This window comes from Balearica regulorum, chromosome 7 (assembly GCF_011004875.1).
Source record: "Balearica regulorum gibbericeps isolate bBalReg1 chromosome 7, bBalReg1.pri, whole genome shotgun sequence".
Taxonomy (NCBI): Eukaryota; Metazoa; Chordata; class Aves; order Gruiformes; family Gruidae; genus Balearica; species Balearica regulorum.
This window is the reverse complement of record NC_046190.1, coordinates 41158148-41176618: the sequence shown is the minus strand read 5'-3', so window position 1 is coordinate 41176618 and position 18471 is coordinate 41158148. Positions and strand designations below refer to the sequence as shown.

The window sequence follows — 18471 nt, the reverse complement described above, 5'->3', positions numbered from 1 at the left end:
ACGTGGAGAATTTTGCAGAGTGATCTCCAAATTCACATGGCTTTTGTCATAGGCCATGGACATGGACAAGCAAGGTGACGACACGTTCTCTCCCTCTATGTAAATAGAGATTTATACAGCCCAATTCCAAACCCCATTTCTCCCAACACTTGGAGAGGAGAAATTGTTCTGCAGAGCTGTAACCCAGCCAGGATGTCCCTAAGCTGGGTCACTTCAAGGGGCTCATCCACCCCAGGGGCAGCACTTTGGATTTGCCCTTGCTGCAGATCACAACGGTTCCTATTGACCCATCCCTCCAGCAGGTTTGTTCGTGAGAAGAGACTCTTGTGGGGGATGGTGTGGAAAGCCTTGCCGGTGTCCTGGTGAAATACCCGCACTGCTCTCCCCTCACCCACAGCTGCGGTCCTTTCATCAGAGGAAGCAATGAGGATGGTCAGGCAGAATCAGCCCTGGGGTCATGCCGCCACCTCCTCTGTCACACCCCCAGAACTGCTCTCCAAGAGGATATGCTCTGGTACGTGTCCCTCAGCCAAAGGGAAGCTCAGCAGCCTTTAGTTCCCCAGGTCATCCTCGGGGCCTCTTGGAAAGGTGCCAGTCGTCAGGGAGTCCCTGCAGTCTCCAGGACTTTTCCTCCATGATGGAGACTGGCCTCCCTGTGACACCGTCTTGCTCTCTCAGCACCCTGGGATGCAGATCCTCTGGTCCCATGGACTGGTAAGGGTTCTGCTGCTTCTGTAACTCCTCCTGAAGCAGTAAACACTCATCATGATGCCCTTGAAATCCCGTTCAAGATTGAACTGAGATCTAATGCAGACCATTGCTGAGCTTGGAGGATGCTGTTCTTGAAGACCAGCTCTACTGAGCTCTGCTGCCCTTCAGTGCTGCTGTCCATTGGAGCCCCACTAAATCTCCCCAAAACACACACAAGCCTTCTTCTCGCAGCTCTGGGGTCTGGAGCCTTCTAGAAGCCTTCCTCACTCTCCTTGGGCACTGGCACCCCACCATTGCCAGGCCAGGCCAGCCAGTCTTCTCAGCCCTGGCCAGCTCTGCCTTGCTTGTAAGCATCACATCCAGGCTTCCATTACCCTTGCTGGCCCATCTGCCAGCGGTGCTGAGAAATTGTCCCAAGACACTCCAGAGACGGCCTGGGCTCTTGGCATCCTGCTGTGTTCCCCTTCCAGAAAATGCCATGGTCATGAAAGACCCCCGGTGAGAACCAGGCTTCTACGTGGAGAGTCTTCCTTGGGGTGCTTACAGAGGTCTATGCCTGCTTCTTCATCTGTGGGGTGATCTCCCACCACAATTCCACCTTTGCTGGCCTCTCCTCTGAGGCTCACCCACAAGGGCTCTCCCAGCTTGTCCCCTGTCCCACCAAGGAGCTCCAGACATCCAAGTACCTTCTTCATTTAGAGGGAAGCCCACTCCTAACCCTTCCAGCCTGTCTCTCCTGAAAAGCCTGTACCCACCCACTGCAGCACCCCAAGCTGTGTGACGTGTCCCACCACACCAGGGCAGGTACTCCATGGATGTCAAAAAGCACAGGCTCCAGGTGGCCCTGTCTTTGACCTCACCTGAGGCCACAGGTGAACATTTTGGCTGTAGCACGGGAGGTGTGCCTCCAGGCCAAGCTCTGACTTGTCTCAGGGAAACCTGGTGCCAAGGGTCCAAGCCCCTGTGTGTGTGCAGAGGCTTTGCTTCCGAGCAGAGACATGCCCGAGTGGTTGGCAGATGGAAACATCAAGCTGAAACTGGATGCCAAGAGAGTGAGCAAGCCCTGCTGTCCCCCAGGCCAGAGAGAAACAGGGCTGGGAAGGGCAGCCCTGGCAGCAAAGAGGGTTTTTGTCAGTGGTGCCTCTGCTGCCCCTGGGGGCCTTTGCCAGAGGTGAAGCTGATCTCCAGCAATGACAAGGTGCTGCTGACAGGCCCACTGGGAACAGTTTGGGTCTCTTCCTTGACTTGTTATCAAGGGGGTGAGTAAAAACCAGAGCTTGGCAAGTGTAGGCAGGAGACCCCGGTGTGATGTTTCTCCTCCGCATGGACTGCCCTACATGTACTGTCTAGGGAGGGGACAGACCTTGCCACGCTGCAGAGGTGGCCACCAGTTTCCTGCAGAAAAGCACCAAATGTGTCTGCAGTGCTGTCTGGGGTGTCTGACACACACTTGCTCTGAATGGCGATGGCTTTCCTGTCCAGGACCATCGCTGTCCCTGCCAACCGCATGGACCTGTGTGGGAGAGCCTTGAACCACAAGGAATTCCACTGGTCTCTGTTTGAAATAACACAGAGTAACTGCCCTGAATTTGATTAGGTAATGTTGTAATTAGCTCTGATGTTGATTAGGTGGTGATGTTCATGACAAACCTAAATGAGGCCAGAGGAACCCACATCCTGTAGGTGTGTGCTGTGGAATTTGGAATGAATCCCTTCCCTCAGCAGGGGTACAGGAGATCATTCCCTGTCCCTGTCTGGGTGTCCTGTCTAAAGATGGGACAATGACAAGGTAATTCTTGGACCCAGCTATTTTTCAGAAAGGAAAAATTACTCTGCTGGAAAGAAGGATTTCTTCTCAGCTGAGAGAATGAACATCAGTGGTTCCTTCAGGCTGTTTCAGAGCAGGTTCCCCTGGAGCCCCAGGGACACCTGGAGGCAGCCCAGAGGGGACAGAGAAAGTGCCACCTTGGGCTGGTCCTCTGCTGCTGAGCTGGGCCGGGCTCCTGGGATGGAGGGAGCTCATGGCCCGTGGGCAGCGCTGCAGAGAGACAGCTCTGCCCAGGAGCAGGGCTGAGGGCACTGCCTGCAGGCAGCGAGAGGAGACCTGCGAGGCTGAGAGAGCTTCAAGGCAGCTGGGAGCGGGAGGATGCTGAGAGCTCCCTGCAGGAGAAATCTTCACAGCCCTCGACGTGGTAAGTCTGTGGGTGCAGGGCAAGGCAGCTTCAGTGCCTGGAGGGATCTCCTCCAGCTGGTAGAGCTGACAGGTTGTGGGCTGTGTCAGGAGGACTCTGAGAGTTTGTGCAGCACAGAGCAGGAGGACGTGCTGCAGAGCAGGGATGCCCTGCTGCCCCATCAGAGGGACAAGGCATGAGGGCTGCCTTCTGCTGTGGACGGCTGCAGGGGTATGAAGCTGGCTGTGCAGGCAGGGGTGCCCAGGGCTGTCCTTGCCAGCAGGGTCCCTGCGCCCCAGGGGCTGTGTGCCGGGGCAGGGACTCTGCTGCCTCTAAGGGGCGGGGATGTATTTTCATGCAAGGTAAATCATCTTTGTGTTGAATTTCCCACTCTTGTGGGCTGGACGGGTAGTGGGAGATGGGAATTTATGTCTCCACTTTGGAGAAGGCAGTGACAAGTCCATTCTCATTAGGACTTGTCGGAGCTTCTCCCGAGCCCTGCGCACACAGAGCCTCCCCTGGGCAGTGCCCTGATGCCAGAAGGGGTCTGCAGAGCATCGCTGAGCACAGGGTGGGTGGGATGAGCTCTGTGAGCACAGAGAGGGAGGTGACCTGGGCAAAGAGAAGCAGCGCCAGGGCCAGGGCCAGGCAGCAGAGACATGTGCAGGGAGGGAGAAGGAGCTGCTCCCAGAAATGCCGTGGGCGTGGGGATTGGGGTACCTCCGGGCATGCCATGCAGTGCAGGCACTTTTCCACAGCAAGCCCCGCGTTTCTGCCACCCAGCACAGACTCTGCCCCCGGGTTGTGGAGTTTCAGGCTGAGTCTTCTCCTTGGCAGCCCGACCCCTCAGTGAGGAGAAAGCCCTGAGTGCCTGTCTGTCTGTCCCTGTCCTTCCAGCCTTGGCTGGAGCACTGGGGCATTTCTCGGTGTTCCAGCTCCTGTCCTTGCTGCCTTTGTCCCCACCTCACCTGGGGGCTCAGGGCACGTCCGTGTGTGGGGCTGGCAATGAGCTGACCCTCACTCCAGGACACCCCATCTGTCGGACTTGTGACTTTTTCCCTGGGGGTCCTGCTGGGCTGCAGGCTGCCTCCCACAACGGCACCGCTCTCCTATGGACTCCTGTGCCCCAGAGAGGAGCCCCATGGAGAAGACATCTCGGTGCTCAGGCCATGGCGATGCAGCTCATGGTCTGTAGGTGGGCAGCTGCACTGAGCCCCGTGTGTCCCTGGCTGGGAGCGGGGAGCTGAGATCCTCCTTGGGAAGGATGAGAGGAGACAGCAGGGAGGGCTTTGGAGCTGTGCGCTTGCAAACTGGCTGCCTCTGCTCGCAGCAGTGTCCAGTTTCTTTGACGGGGAACATCAGGCTGTGATGGAAGAGCTGCCAGCACAGGGCAGCTGAGAGCAGGGCTGATGGAGAGAGCAGCTCTCCCCACTCTGCGCTAAGGGAAAGGTGTCACTTGGAGTGCCACAGGAATGTCAGGGATTTCTGCCTCAAAAACTGCTCTGCAGTTGTGCTGAGGTCACTAGAACAAAATGAAGGAACCCAGAGCCCCAGAGCTCTGCTCTGCAGCCGGGTGAAATGGGAGCGACAATGCTGAAAAGCTCGTTCATATCAAGAGTGGATTTAGTCTGAGATCACCCCGTGCTCCTCTTGACGTACTGCTGCAAGGCAGGACTGACCCCTCGAGAGCCCACAGCAGAGCCCCCTCCTCCCAGTGGCACCCTCAGCCAGCACCAAATGGACCTGTCGAAAGGGACCTGCCAAAAGTCTTCCTGTACAGGGAGAGGTCTTGCAAGAGAAGTGGAATAGGTTTTGCTCAGAGAACTCTGCCCTGACTTCTCACTGCCTTTTCCTCCTTGGACAGGTCCCCATGTCCAGAGGCAGCAAATGTCCAACAGCAGCTCCATCACCCAGTTCCTCCTCCTGGCCTTTGCAGACACACGGCAGCTGCAGCTCTTGCACTTCTGGCTCTTCCTGGGCATCTACCTGGCTGCCCTCCTGGGCAACGGCCTCATCATCACCACCATAGCCTGCGACCACCGCCTCCACACCCCCATGTACTTCTTCCTCATCAACCTCTCCGTTCTGGACCTGGGCTCCATCTCCACCACTCTCCCCAAGTCCATGGCCAATTCCCTCTGGGACACCAGGGACATCTCCTTCTTGGGATGTGCTACACAGGTCTTTCTGTTTGTCTTCTTGGCTGGAGCAGAGTTTTCCCTTCTCACTGTCATGGCCTACGACCGCTACGTTGCCATCTGCCACCCCCTGCACTACGGGACCCTCCTGGGCAGCAGAGCTTGTGTCCACATGGCAGCAGCTGCCTGGGGCAGTGGGTTTCTCAATGCTCTGCTGCACACGGCCAATACATTTTCCATACCCCTCTGCCAGGGCAATGCTGTGGGACAGTTCTTCTGTGAAATCCCCCAGATCCTCAAGCTCTCCTGCTCACACTCCTACCTCAGGGAAGTTGGCTTTGTTGTGGTTAGTGCCTCTTTAGTATTTGGTTGTTTTGTGTTCATTGTGGTGTCCTATGTGCAGATCTTCAGGGCCGTGCTGAGGATCCCCTCGGAGCAGGGACGGCACAAAGCCTTTTCCACGTGCCTCCCTCACCTGGCCGTGGTCTCCCTGTTCATCAGCACAGGCATCTTTGCCTACCTGAAGCCCCCCTCCATCTCCTCCCCATCCCTGGACCTGGTGGTGGCAGTTCTGTACTCGGTGGTGCCTCCAGCAGTGAACCCCCTCATCTACAGCATGAGGAACCAGCAGCTCAAGGATGCAGTGTGGAAAGTGGTGACTGGATGTTCTTAAGCAGCAAGAAACTGACCATCTTCTTCTGCGTACAATTCCTTATTCAGGATCTACCTGTCTTGTATGACCCAGAGAGTCCATGAGGAGGAGCTGTGCTCTCTGTGGTTTAAACCAAAATACAGGTCCCAGAAGTGACCTCTTGATCTGGGATTCTTTCTCTGAGAACTTCTCTGGAGCTGCAGGGGCAGTGCCTGTGTGCAGAGGTGGAGGGGAAAAGAGTCCCACCACAGCAACGCTGCCAGGGATCACCACCACCACCGCTTGGTCTTTCCCGAGCTGCTCTCTTCCCACCTCTGTACTCTCCTGCTGAGCCTTTGTGTTGGTGTAAGGCCTGAGAGCAGTGGCAGGTTGATCATGGTCCTGCTGTGTGACGGCCCTTTGCCAGCAGGCAGGGACAAGCCATGGGCACTTCTGTGACAGAGCTGACGTTCATAACAGCGTTTCCATCATGAAAGGGGTTCTCCCAAGGGCAGTGCCTGAAGGCTTGGGTCTGCTTCTAACGTTTTTCTCAAGAACTTGCCCAGGAAAATGCACCAGAGAGAAAATGCCAGCAAACACCTAAAGTGAGTGAGTGTGCATGGCGGGGGCACATGGCTGTGTCCTCGCCCAGCAGTTACACTCAGCAGTTAGCCTGACATGTTAGAAAGACTTGGGGAAATGAATCTCTATCATCATCGTTGTCGTCGTCATCATCTTCATCATCTTCGTTGTCCTATTCAATATTATTTTAGTGTTATTGTTATTGTGATCTCCTGTAATTAACCTAGTAAACTGTCTTTATCTCAAATCAGGAGCGTTTTTTCCATTCTCCTCCCCATCCCCTGGGGGGTGGAGGGGTGAGCGAGTGTCTGTGTGGTGCGTAACTGCCAGCTGGGCTTAAACCACAACATCTGGTCTGACCCTTCTTGGAGCAGGACGTTGGTCAAGGTGCCTTGCAGCCTGAACGATGTTCTCCTTCATTCCCCTTCAGGTTTTCCAAGTCAGGAAAGCTCTAAGGTTCTCTCTGACCACAGAAGTCATTCACATCTGGGGCAGGGCTGCTTCACAGGTGACACCAAACAGCCCTGACCACATCCTTTCCTTCCCTTGTCACTCCATTTTCCCTCTCCCCTCAATACCACAACTGCTTCACTTTTGCTACTGGAATACCCTCCAAAAAGAATGACCCACCTCTTAATCCTTTCCCTGGTGGTCATGTGTTTCTGGTTTTGTACCCTCTTTTGGTCTTTCTGAGATGGTTACTGTGATATTTTCCCCCTTGGGTAGCAATTCCATTAAGTACATCATTCTCATTACCTGTAGCATCCTGAAAGTCATAGAGTCATAGAATCATAGAATGGTTTGGGTTGGAAGGGACCTCAAAGATCATCTAGTTCCAACCCCCCTGCTACAGGCAGGGACACCCTCCACTAGACCACATTGCCCAAAGCCTCATCCAATGTGGCCTTAAACACTTCCAGGGATGGGGCCTCCACAACCTCTCTGGGCAACCTGTGCCACTGCCTCACCACCCTCACAGGGAAGGATTTCTTCCTAACATCTAATCTCAATCGACCCTCTTTTAGTTTCACCCCATTCCCCCTTGTCCTGTCACTACACTCCCTGATGAACAGTCCCTCACCATCTTTCCTGTAGGCCCCTTCAGGTACTGGAAGATGCTCTAAGGTCTCCTTGGAGCTGCTTTTTCTCCAGGATGAACAACCCCAACTCTCTCAGCCTGTCCTCAGAGGAGAGCTGCTCCAGCCCTCCGATCACCTTCGTGGCCTCCTCTGGACTCTGTCCAAGAGCTCAATATCTCTCCTGTACTGGGCCCCCCAGAGCTGGACACAGTACTCCAGGTAGGGTTTCACTAGAGCGGAGTAGAGGGGCAGGATCACCTCCCTCAACCTGCTTGTCACGCCTCTTTTGATGCAGCCCAGGACACGGTTGGCTTCCTGGGCTGCCAGCGCACACTGCCGGCTCATGCTGAGCTTCTCATCAGTCAATACCCCCAAGTCCTTCTCCTCGGGGCTGCTTTCAATCCATTCCTCACCCAGCCTATAGTCATGCTTGGGATTGCGCCGACCCATGTGCAGGACCTTGCACTTGGCCTTGTGGAACTTCATGTGGTTCGCACAGGCCCACCTCTCCAGCCTGTCCAGGTCCCTCTGGATGGCATCCCTTCCCTCCAGCGTGTCGACCACACCACACAGCTTGGTGTTGTCGGCAAACTTGCTGAGGGTGCACTCGATCCCACTGTCCATGTCACCGACAAAGATGTTGAACAGTGCCGGTCCCAGCACCGACCCATAAGGAAGGCCACACGTCACCGTTCTCCACTTGGACATTGAGCTGTTGATCACAACTCTTTGAGTGCGACCATCCAGCCAATTCCTTATCCACCGCGTGGTCCATCCATCGAATCCATGTCTCTCCAATGTAGAGACAAGGATGCCGTGTGGGACAGTGTCAAATGCCTTGCACAAGTCCAGGCAGATGATGTCAGGTGCCCTTCCCTTGTCCACCAGTGCTGTAACCCCATCATAGAAGGCCACCAAATTTGTCAGGCACGATTTGCCCTTAGTGAAGCCTTGTTGGCAGAAGGGAAGGCTGATGGGGAACTCCTGCCAGCCTGTCAGTACTGACAAGGAGGACATGGAGAATCCAGAGCCAGTCTCTTCACCATGGTGCATGGTGGGAGGACAAAGGACAAGGGGAGGAAGGTGAGAGAGGAGAGCTTCAGCCAGCACACAAGGACAATTTTTATCCCATGAGCTCAGCCAAGTGCTGGAACAGGTCACCCAGAGAGGTTGTGCAGTCTCTGTCCTTGGGGGTTTTCCAACTCGCACTGAATCAGCCTTGAACCACTTGGTCTGACCCTGTTTCTGACAGGTTGGACGGCAGGCTGCCTGAGGTCCCTTCCACCTCAGGTCTCTGAGGATCCGATGGGGATGCTGGGCCCTATTTCCAACTGGAGTTCTGCAGATGTTTATGGGGCATGAAGCCTCCTGTGCTGTAGGTGACCATCTAAACCAACCCCTCAACCAGGGAAGTTTTGGGGGCATTGGGCTCTGTGCAAGACCCCAGATGATCTTGTTTTAATGCCTGTAGGCCTGTCAGATGTCAGTGAATGGCGTGGAAATGAAAGGAAGAAGATCTGAAGACAAAGAGCCAAAGCAAAGAGAGGTGTCAACACACTCTTCAGCTTTTTTGTTTTTTCTGTCTTTGGAGGGGGATTGCCTTTTCCCAGAACTGGGAATGGATGTAGGATGTAAATGCCTTCAGCTCGAGGGACACAGAGACCTGGTGCCAGTGTAGATGCCCTGGGAAGCCCTGCCCAGCCTCCACCTGCAGCTTGCAAGGGGCTCTGGTCTCCCACAGGTCCTCTGTGACAGATGCCAATCCCAGGCCAGCACCTCAGGTACACGGGGGCCCCTCAAAGTGGCACTGCCTCTTCATGCTCAGACAACTGGGCTCTGCATGGGAAGGGGCAGATTTTATGGTTTTTCCATTGAAATCATCTAGAAGGAAATGTTCATCAGGTGAATCCTTGGAGTGTTTGTAAGAACTGGCAATGTTTTCCTCCCATGACAGAATGGGAATTTCCAGGAAGTGGACTAACGGCAGCAGCAGAAATATTTACCTTCCCCTGTCCTTGCATTACCACTACTCTGTCTGTTATTTCATCTCCCTCATCGCTCAGGTGTTTCCACCTCTCCTGGTTCAATGGCCATGCCTAAGGACATCATTGCAGCAGACTATCTGGACGTACGCCCTTCCCATTGCTCCCAGGTTTCCTCCTCCGCTTGCTCTTTGGCCATTCAGATGCCTCTCAACTCTCTGGTTTCTGCTTGGAGCTTCAGGGAGTTAGAAACTTGCCCCATCTTTCAGAACTCTCATGAACTCTTTAGTCAACACCTTCACTGTGTCTGTACCTATCCTTTGTTATCTCCATGTTTAAAACTGTTCTTGTACGGAAATCCCTTGTGAAAGGTGGACCATATTAGATGCTGCTTGGACTCAGCATCCAGCTGAGGAGAGAGATTTCATGTTCATTAACTTGCATCGTGTTTAACTGTTGTTTGTTGTCAGTGAAGAGAAACCTTTGTGTGCCTGTGTGCAGCCCAGGTCTCCAAGGAAAGCAGGTGGGAGCTGGTGTGAAGGAGCTGTACCATCCAGCTGCAGAGCTCAGTGGAGAAGCCTGATGTGAGGAAAGGTGATGCAAGGCCCAGGTGGCCGATGAGGGAACTGGTGGCCTTGGGGAGGAGCAAGGTTGGTCCAGACAGTGTTGGATCTCAAGGGACTGCTTCTCCTGCCTCTCCAGATGTCTTTAGGAGACAGCTTGGACCAACATCCATTGTAGAACAGGGCTATCACTTCTTCTATAATCTGACACGTGATAGAAAATAGCCTTGAAAGAAAAAAAAATCCTCCTTCATGAAATCTTCTTTGAAATCTTCATCATTAAGTACTCAGCTACAACCTCTCCAATTAGTTGGACAAGGCTTGAGGACTTGAAGAAAATTACGGGAAGAGACATGGCTCGTTAGAGTTTTCTGTACTTTAATGAGCCCCATGGCGTATTTGCTGCTGAGTCCATGCACCTCAGATACCAAGAAGAGGAGAGTGAAGAAACCTCTGGAGAAGGCCAATTCAGCAGTAAAGCCCAAAGTACCTTGAAGCATGAATGGGCCCCACTGGGGGCCATTGCTGACAAAGCCTCCCCAGGGACTCGTTAGAGCAGATCATTGGAGGCCATGATGCCAAAGCAAGGCAAAGTGCAGGCAGCTCTGATGCTGAGGACACCCTGGCTTTGTCTGATGAAGCAGAAATGCCAAGCGCTGACCCCCAGCCCCTGGCAAGGGACATCCTGACCCTCACCTGTGTCTCAGGGCTCTGCCTTGTCCTGTGGGGAGTGGGATGCCAAGGGAAGGACAACGGGATGACACCTCATGGCCTCCCCCGCGGTGGGTGCAAGGAGGCAACGATGCCCCATGGCCATGAGGACAACGTGTCTCCTCTGAGGCCTCTGTGGCAGGGACGTCAGCCATAGGCAAGGGGGCAAAGCCCTCGGTTCCATCGGGGCCTTTCAGCCTTGCCAGCACCCTTGGCCATCGGCACCACAGGCCATCCTACACTGCCCCACGCCTCTGCCTGTTTCCCTGCAGGCTGCAGGCACCCAACGCGCTTCCCCACCTTCTTCTCACCCCATGCTATGTCCCTACCTGGACTGCTGTCTCTCCCTCCTCGCCACATGTTCCCTCAAACACAAAGCCACGGGCTCATCCAGACTCCCTCCGAGTCACTTTTTGCACCACAGCACTGCCCTCAGAAGGACAGTTCTTCAGCCTCACCTCCACTCGGCACCTCCAAAGCTGCAGTTTCTCATTCTTTTCCTTTCTTATCCTTTTGCCCACGACTAAAAATTAGTGCCATCACCTCAGAAAGGAATTTTCCAGCTGTCCCGAGGTACCCCTATGCTTCCCTCAGCCTCCACTTCACCAGGATGAAGCAGCCCAGGTCTCTCATGCTCTCCACACACGACCCCTAACCCTATCTTGGCAGACTTTCTCTGCCCACGTGACAGTTCCTCCCCATCCCTCCAGAACGGGGAGCCCCCCACCCTGGGACACACCACTGCAGAGGTGGCCACACACCAGTGCTGAGTCCAGCTGGAGAAGAAGTGCCCTTGCCTGGGTGGCCACGCTCCTCCCAGGGCAGCCCAATGTGCTCCTGGCCATCTTCCTGTTTAGCACCACTGGCTGCTCTGGCATCCCTCCTAATGCCCAAAGCCTCCTCCTTGAGGCCGCTCCTCCACCAGTCATGGCCGAGCCTGCCTTGATGGACGCGTGTTGTGGTGTAACCCTGGCAGACAGCTCAGTGCCACACAGTCGCTGCCTCACTCACGATGTCCTATGGTATGGAAGATCCCTTTGGTCAGTTGTGGCCAGCTGTCCCTGCCATGTCCCCTCCCAGCTTCTCGTGCACTCCCAGCCTCCCTGCTGGTGGAGCAGCCTGAGAAGCAGGAAAGGCCTTGATGCTGTGCAAGCCCTTGTTCAGCAATAACTAAACCATCGCTGTGTTATCAGCACTGTTTTCATCATAAACCCAAAGCACAGAGCCATACTGGCCACTTTGATGGAAATTAATTGCACCCTAACCAAACCCAGTACAATGGGGTGGTTCTGCCCTCTGATGCAGAACATCACAAGATCAGAAGGAGAAGATCTCTTTTCCTTGGGAAACTTTGTGAAGTTGGTCTTTGTCAAATCCCAGAGCTTCTCAAGGTCTGTTTGAAGTGAAGCTCCATTGCGTCAGCGGTTAATGTGTGCGTGCAGATGGCTCACCTGGCTTGTGGAGCCTTTTGGAAGATCAGGGCAATAGGAATTAAAGGATGTGACAGATTATAAACATATGGAGGAGATCCTAGTTCAATGAAATTGCAGAGGGCAAGCCTGCAGCTCTGCCTTGGAATAGATGATGAGCCCATGGAAAGCTTCTGCATCAGGATTAGCCAAGTAGACTAACACGGGCAACCTTTTAATGTGTGTCTGTTATCAACTGCTTCATCAGGCACAAGTAGATGAGGTCTTCTTCAGCCCACTGGAAGAAGCCTCATGTTCTCACACTCTGCTCCTCCTGGTCTTGGACCTGAACCACCTTGGCAGCTGCCTGAGGGGGCAACACAGCAGGGCACAACCCATCCAGAAGGCTTCTGGAGGACAGTGATGATATTAATAGAATTATAGAATCATAGAATCATAGAATACAAGGTTGGGAGGAACCAGTCTTTTCCATCTAACTCCTTGTAAAAAGGGAGTCTCCATCTTCTTTGTAGCCACCCTTGAAGTACTGGACCATGGTGATGAGGTCTCCCCTAAGCCTTCTTTTCTCAAGGCTGAACAAACCCGGTTCTTTCAGCCTTTCCTCGTATGGCAGGCTTCCCAGTCCTTTGACCATCCTGGTGGCCCTTCTCTGGACCCTCTCCAGCCTTTTCTGTCCACAGCTTTTCTGTGGAGTGGCAACCAAAACTGACCACAATATTCCAGGTGTGGCCTGACAAGCGCTGAGAGGAGTGGGACAGTGACTTCTTTCCTCTGCTGGTGATGTCCTTCTCAATGCAACCCAGCATCCTCTTGGCTTGCTTTGTCGCAACAGCACACTGTTCTCTCATAGTGAGCTTGTTGTCCACCAGGATCCCCAGGTCCCTTTCCACAGAGCTGTTCACCCAATGGGTAGATCCCAGTCTGTGCTGCACCCCTGGATTCTGTTTTCCCAGGTGCTAGACCTTACACTTGTCTTTGTTGAACTTCATAAGGTTCTTGGTAGCCCACTCTTCCAGCCTATCCAGGGCTTCCCGCCATGTGTTTCTCCCTTCTGAAGTGTCTACTTCCCCACACAGTTTGGTATCATCTGCAAACGTCCTCAGGGTGCACTTGATCCCATCACCCAGATCACTTATGAAGATAGGAAACAGCGTTGTGCCCAGCATGGATCCCTGGGGGACCCCATGACTTGTGACAGGTTGCCAGTTTGAAGAAGAGCTCTTGACCAGCATCCTCTGGGTGTGACCTGTCTGACAGGTCCCCACCCACCACACGGACCACGTGTCCAGACCATAACGCACCAGTTTCTCTAGGGGGAGGCTGTGGAGAATCGTATTGGAAGCCTTGGAGAAATGCAGGTAAACAATGTCCACTACTCGCCCCACATCAGCCGAGCAGAAGGTCGGTGCTGGTCGTAGAAGGTGATCAGGTTTGTCGAGAGCGATTTACCTTCAGTGAGTCCATGCTGGCTTTTCCCAGTCACTCAAAGATTATGGGGAGTGGCCTCACAATGACATCAGCCAGCTCTCTTCACACCCTCGGGTGGATATTGTCAGGGCCCACCCATCGATTTGTAAGGGCCAAGCTCCTGGAGTAGTTCACATACCAACTCTTCCTTCACTGATGGTGGGTCTGTGTGGGCATCGACCTGGATTGTTGTTCCCAAGGCCTGGGGCCCAACAGTGCTGGTAAAGACAGAGGTGAAGAAGGGGTTGAGAACCTCTGCCTTTGCAGCACTGCTGGTGACTAATTCACCACTCCTCTTTAACAGTCGGCCAATATTTTCCTTCTGCTTCTGCTTGTTGTTTACCTACCCGACGCACCTACAAATTTCTTGTAGTTTTTGGCATTTCTGCCCAATTTCCATTCCATCTGAGCTTTATCTTTTACAACTGCATCTCTGCACCCCCGGGCTCCTCTGACCTTGACCCAGAGGCATTGGATAGGGCTTCCACAATCACCGTGGTTGACTTCTGTACATTCAAGGTTCTCCTTAACGTGAGTCCAGCTTGCTGACATCTTTCCTACAGTGGGATCTGAAATCTGGACCCCGTGTTCTGTATAATCCCTCCCCTCGATCCCCTGGCCGTGCTGCTGGTTGTCCAGCCCAGAACCCTGCTGCTCTCCCTTGCTGCCAGGGCACACGTTTGCCTCCTGGCCGGCTCCCTCGGGCCTCCTTCCAGCCAGGCAGCCCCCAGCCTGTGCCATTGCCGGGGTCAGACCCTGCAAGGGCAGAAACCGGCAGCAGCTGTCCTTGCAGGTTGTCCTGAGGTTTCTGCCAAAATGTGCTGTCCTCTTCCTTGAAGCCTTTCCCTGAGCACAGGGGCCTGCAGACCCTTTCAGTAACCTCTGGCTGCTGTTTTTAAATCCCCCTCCCCGTTCAGCAGCAGCCCTGCATTTCCCTCCTTCAACAGGGGTCTCTCAGAAGCGATCAAGCCTCTTCTTTTTGCTCTTGACTTCCCTTGCAACCAGCTCCAGGTGAGCTTTGCCTTTCCCCCAAACATGCCTCCACAATAAAGGCAAACCAGAGACATTCCTTCTTGGGAGCTTGTCCTCGCTGACACCTCCAGGCAGCCGCTTCGTGGGCCTTGTCAGCACCTTGTCCCCGTGCTGGCCCAGCCCCACTGCCCGGACACGGTCCCTCGGCCCCACGGAACAGGAACAGCATGGGAAATGGGACAGTCAGGGCTGGAGAAAGTTCTGATCGTTACGGTGCCAATGACGGCCTTCAGCTCACAGTTTCCCCATGGTCCTGCTACTTTTGCAGCCTTCCCCAGCCCCTGATCTCTGTCCTGCCCCGGTAGTGTTCCACGTGGGGCTTTGCAGACAGCTCTGCGCCAGGGTCTGCCAGGGTCTGAGCAAGGAGAGAGGTCAGGCAGGGCTGTCCATTCCCCCAGATTGGCCCCTGACCCAGCAGGAAGATGGAATGGCCTCGCAGCACAAGTCACCCTTAAGCCTGGGGTGAGTGGCAAGTGCTGGAAATGGCCGGCGAGAAAGGCTGGGGGTGCAAAGGCCCTGGCTCCCCTTCCCAGCCTGTCCGTGCCACCAAGAGCACAGACCCACCTCCTCCTCTCTCCTGCACCTGCACGTCTTCAATACCTTCCAGAAGCCCTGGCTCTGCACCACACCCCCCTGGTGCGAGTCCTCACCCTGCATGGTCACACAGCACACGCTACACACTGATGGTTTTCTCTCGCAGGCACTTTCCAGCCCAGCCCAGCTCCCTCCAACTCTTGCCACCTTCCCTGCCCTCTCCCCAGCACAGCCCAGCCTGGGCTGGCCCCACAGCAGTGCCCAGCACAGGGTGCTGCCGAGCTCTGGGCACTCACCCCACAGCCCCAGCCCCTCGCAAGGGCACAGCAGCTCCGCAGGGGAAGAGAGGGCTGAGCCCCAGAGGTGGGGGGCACCCGTGGCACAAGGCAAAATGGGTCAGTGGCACCCTGTGTCCCCCCCGCTCTCCTCCCCAGCAGGTCCTGCGCTATCTGCAGCCCCTTCACGCATTTCCCTCTCCCCAGGGCAGCTCAAGAGCCCCAACCCTGGCGCTCCTCAGGCTCATCCTGCTGCCCCACAGACAGAGCAGCCTGCCCCAAGCTGGTGCAGCTAGAAAGGTATTGGAATTTCTCCTTCATTCCTGCCCTGCTGGGGATGGATCTGGGACAAAGAAGTTGCTGATGGTGCATTTATTTTTCCTAAATATACAGAGAACACGCTCCTTATCTACACAAACTCTCTGAGTCACAGAAGACAGGTGGGCACTTAAGGAGGAGGGATGAATAATGTCATTTCTTTGCAGACAACATCTTTACACTGGAAAAAGGAACAAAAAAGAAAGAAATGAAAAAATCAACAAAACAAAAAGGTAAGACAGACTTGTCCTGCCACGACATACGCTGGCAGTCATTTGCAGAGGAAGGTGAACAGTCTCAAGCTGTTGAAAAACGTTTAATCAGTTTCCTCAGGGCATCCTTGAGCTGCTGGTTCCTCATGCTGTAGATGAGGGGGTTCACTGCTGGAGGCACCACCGAGTACAGAACTGCCACCACCAGATCCAGGGATGGGGACGAAATGGAGGGGGGCTTCAGGTAGGCAAACATACCAGTGCTGACAAAGAGGGAGACCACGGCCAGGTGAGGGAGGCACGTGGAAAAGGCTTTGTGCCGTCCCTGCTCCGAGGGGATCCTCAGCACGGCCCTGAAGATCGGCAAATAGGACACCACAATGAACACAAAACAGCCAAAAGCTAAACAGGCACTAACCACAACAAGGCCAACTTCCCTGAGGTAGGCATCTGAGCAGGAGAGCTTGAGGATCTGGGGGATTTCACAGAAGAACTGTCCCACAGCATTGCCCTGGCAGAGGGGTATGGAAAATGTATTGGCCGTGTGCAGCAGAGCATTGAGAAACCCACTGCCCCAGGCAGCTGCTGCCATGTGGACACAAGCTCTGCTGCCCAGGAGGGTCCCGTAGTGCAGGGGGTGGCAGATGGCAACGTAGCGGTCGTAGGCCATGACGGTGAGAAGACAGTACTCTGCTACAACTAGAAAGAGAAACCAGAAGAATTCAGCAGCACATCCATAGAAAGAGATGTCCCTGGTGTCCCACAGGGAATTGGCCATGGCTTTGGGCACAGTGGTGGAGATGGAGCCCAGGTCCAGAACAGAGAGGTTGATGAGGAAGAAGTACATGGGGGTGTGGAGGCGGTGGTTGCAGGCTATGGTGGTGATGATGAGGCCGTTGCCCAGGAGGGCAGCCAGGTAGATGCCCAGGAAGAGCCAGAAGTGCAAGAGCTGCAGCTGCCGTGTGTCTGCAAAGGCCAGGAGGAGGAACTGGGTGATGGAGCTGCCATTGGACATCTGCTGCCTCTGGACGTGGGGACCTGTCCAAGGAAGAGATGTCATTGACAGCTTAAGACAAACATCTTGAAATAAAACTCATCGTTTCTCACAGAAATGTGGACATTATCTTGTACTTTGGGAGCACTTTCATTCTGCCTTCTTTTTTAGAGCTCCTTTGTTTTCTTGGTGAGTGTGAGGTGAGGAGTGGGATCTCTGCTGGGGGCTCCAGAGGAGACAGTCCTGCCCTGCCGTTTGGGTTGCGTGAGGATTAAGCTGTCCTAATCACAGGTTAGGTCCGATGTTACCCACTCGTAATCATAAGCTTAGCAGGGGGTGGTTGTTTGGGAGAAAAATTACTCTGCATGTTTCCTGCACTGAGAGTGAACAGCTGTGTGTGAGGAGAGGCAAAAGGATTGCCTACAGCTCAGTGCCCCGTGAGGGGAGGTGGGCTGCCTGCCCATTAGCCTTTTTCCTGCCTTCCTTGTGCTTGCACCTCTTTGACCTGAGCGTGTTCACACTCATATAGTATCCTCCCCAAAAGGAACAGGGAAGAGTGGAGCAAAGGGAATTCATCTGCAGGTGCAGATTCTGCGTGACAGGACCCACAGGGTCCGTAGCTGAGCTGCAGCTGAAACCCCACTCCCCAGCAAGTTGAGGGGAAGACCAAGGGAAACATCGGCAGGAGGGGAAGGGAACAAGGAGCATCAACGGGGTTCTCTGCAAAGGGATGCAAGGTCACGGAGAGATTGCACAGGTGATGCTGGAGCTCTCTGGGAGCTGCAGCAGAGGGAAGCTGGAGTTTTAAGGCTTCTGCAAGACTTTTACATCTGTCAGCATCACAGCTAAAGAGTCTCAGTTCCCCACCCAAAACTGACAGCTGAATTGTAATTTGTCATTCGTCACTTCAGTCGACCAAAGTGTGGAAAACTCAAAGCTCAGTCTCTTTGACTTTCAAGTAACCCTCAGCATGACCTTCCTCTTGAAAACTCCCCTTGGAAATGCTCTGGGGGTGATGTGGAGCTGTGAGCAGCCCTGGTCCACAAAGCATACCCTTGAGAGTAGAAGGACCCTGCCTTGTCTTTGCCTTCCTTACCCAGCCCTGCCCTGCCAGGGTCACTCCTTCCACCCACAGTGTCTCCCCACAGAACCGTGGGGAGCTCCCCAGGCAGGCTGAGTGCTGACCCTGGCAGGCAGCAGAGTCCCTGCCCCGGCACACAGCCCCTGGGGCGCAGGGACCCTGCTGGCAAGGACAGCCCTGGGCACCCCTGCCTGCACAGCCAGCTTCATACCCCTGCAGCCGTCCACAGCAGAAGGCAGCCCTCATGCCTTGTCCCTCTGATGGGGCAGCAGGGCATCCCTGCTCTGCAGCACGTCCTCCTGCTCTGTGCTGCACAAACTCTCAGAGTCCTCCTGACACAGCCCACAACCTGTCAGCTCTACCAGCTGGAGGAGATCCCTCCAGGCACTGAAGCTGCCTTGCCCTGCACCCACAGACTTACCACGTCGAGGGCTCTGAAGATTTCTCCTCCAGGGAGCTCGCAGCATCCTCCCGCTCCCAACTGCCTTGAAGCTCTCTCAGCCTCGCAGGTCTCCTCTCGCTGCCTGCAGGCAGTGCCCTCAGCCCTGCTCCTGGGCAGA

General features: G+C 54.6%; 2 protein-coding genes across 2 annotated transcripts; one reads left to right on the top strand and one right to left on the bottom strand.

The window, feature by feature from the left end:
- The first annotated feature begins 4769 nt into the window (after positions 1-4769).
- On the top strand, positions 4770-5693 carry LOC142602523 (olfactory receptor 14A16-like). Its single transcript, XM_075757548.1, has one exon. It carries the CDS (start codon positions 4770-4772, stop codon positions 5691-5693), a length of 924 nt encoding a protein of 307 aa, XP_075613663.1.
- A 10177-nt stretch (positions 5694-15870) lies between these two features.
- LOC142602669 (olfactory receptor 14A16-like) lies at positions 15871-16851 on the bottom strand. The gene has a single exon (XM_075759062.1). The coding sequence runs from the start codon at positions 16849-16851 to the stop codon at positions 15922-15924; it is 930 nt and encodes a 309-aa protein (XP_075615177.1). The 3' UTR covers positions 15871-15921.
- Between the last annotated feature and the right edge of the window lie 1620 nt (positions 16852-18471).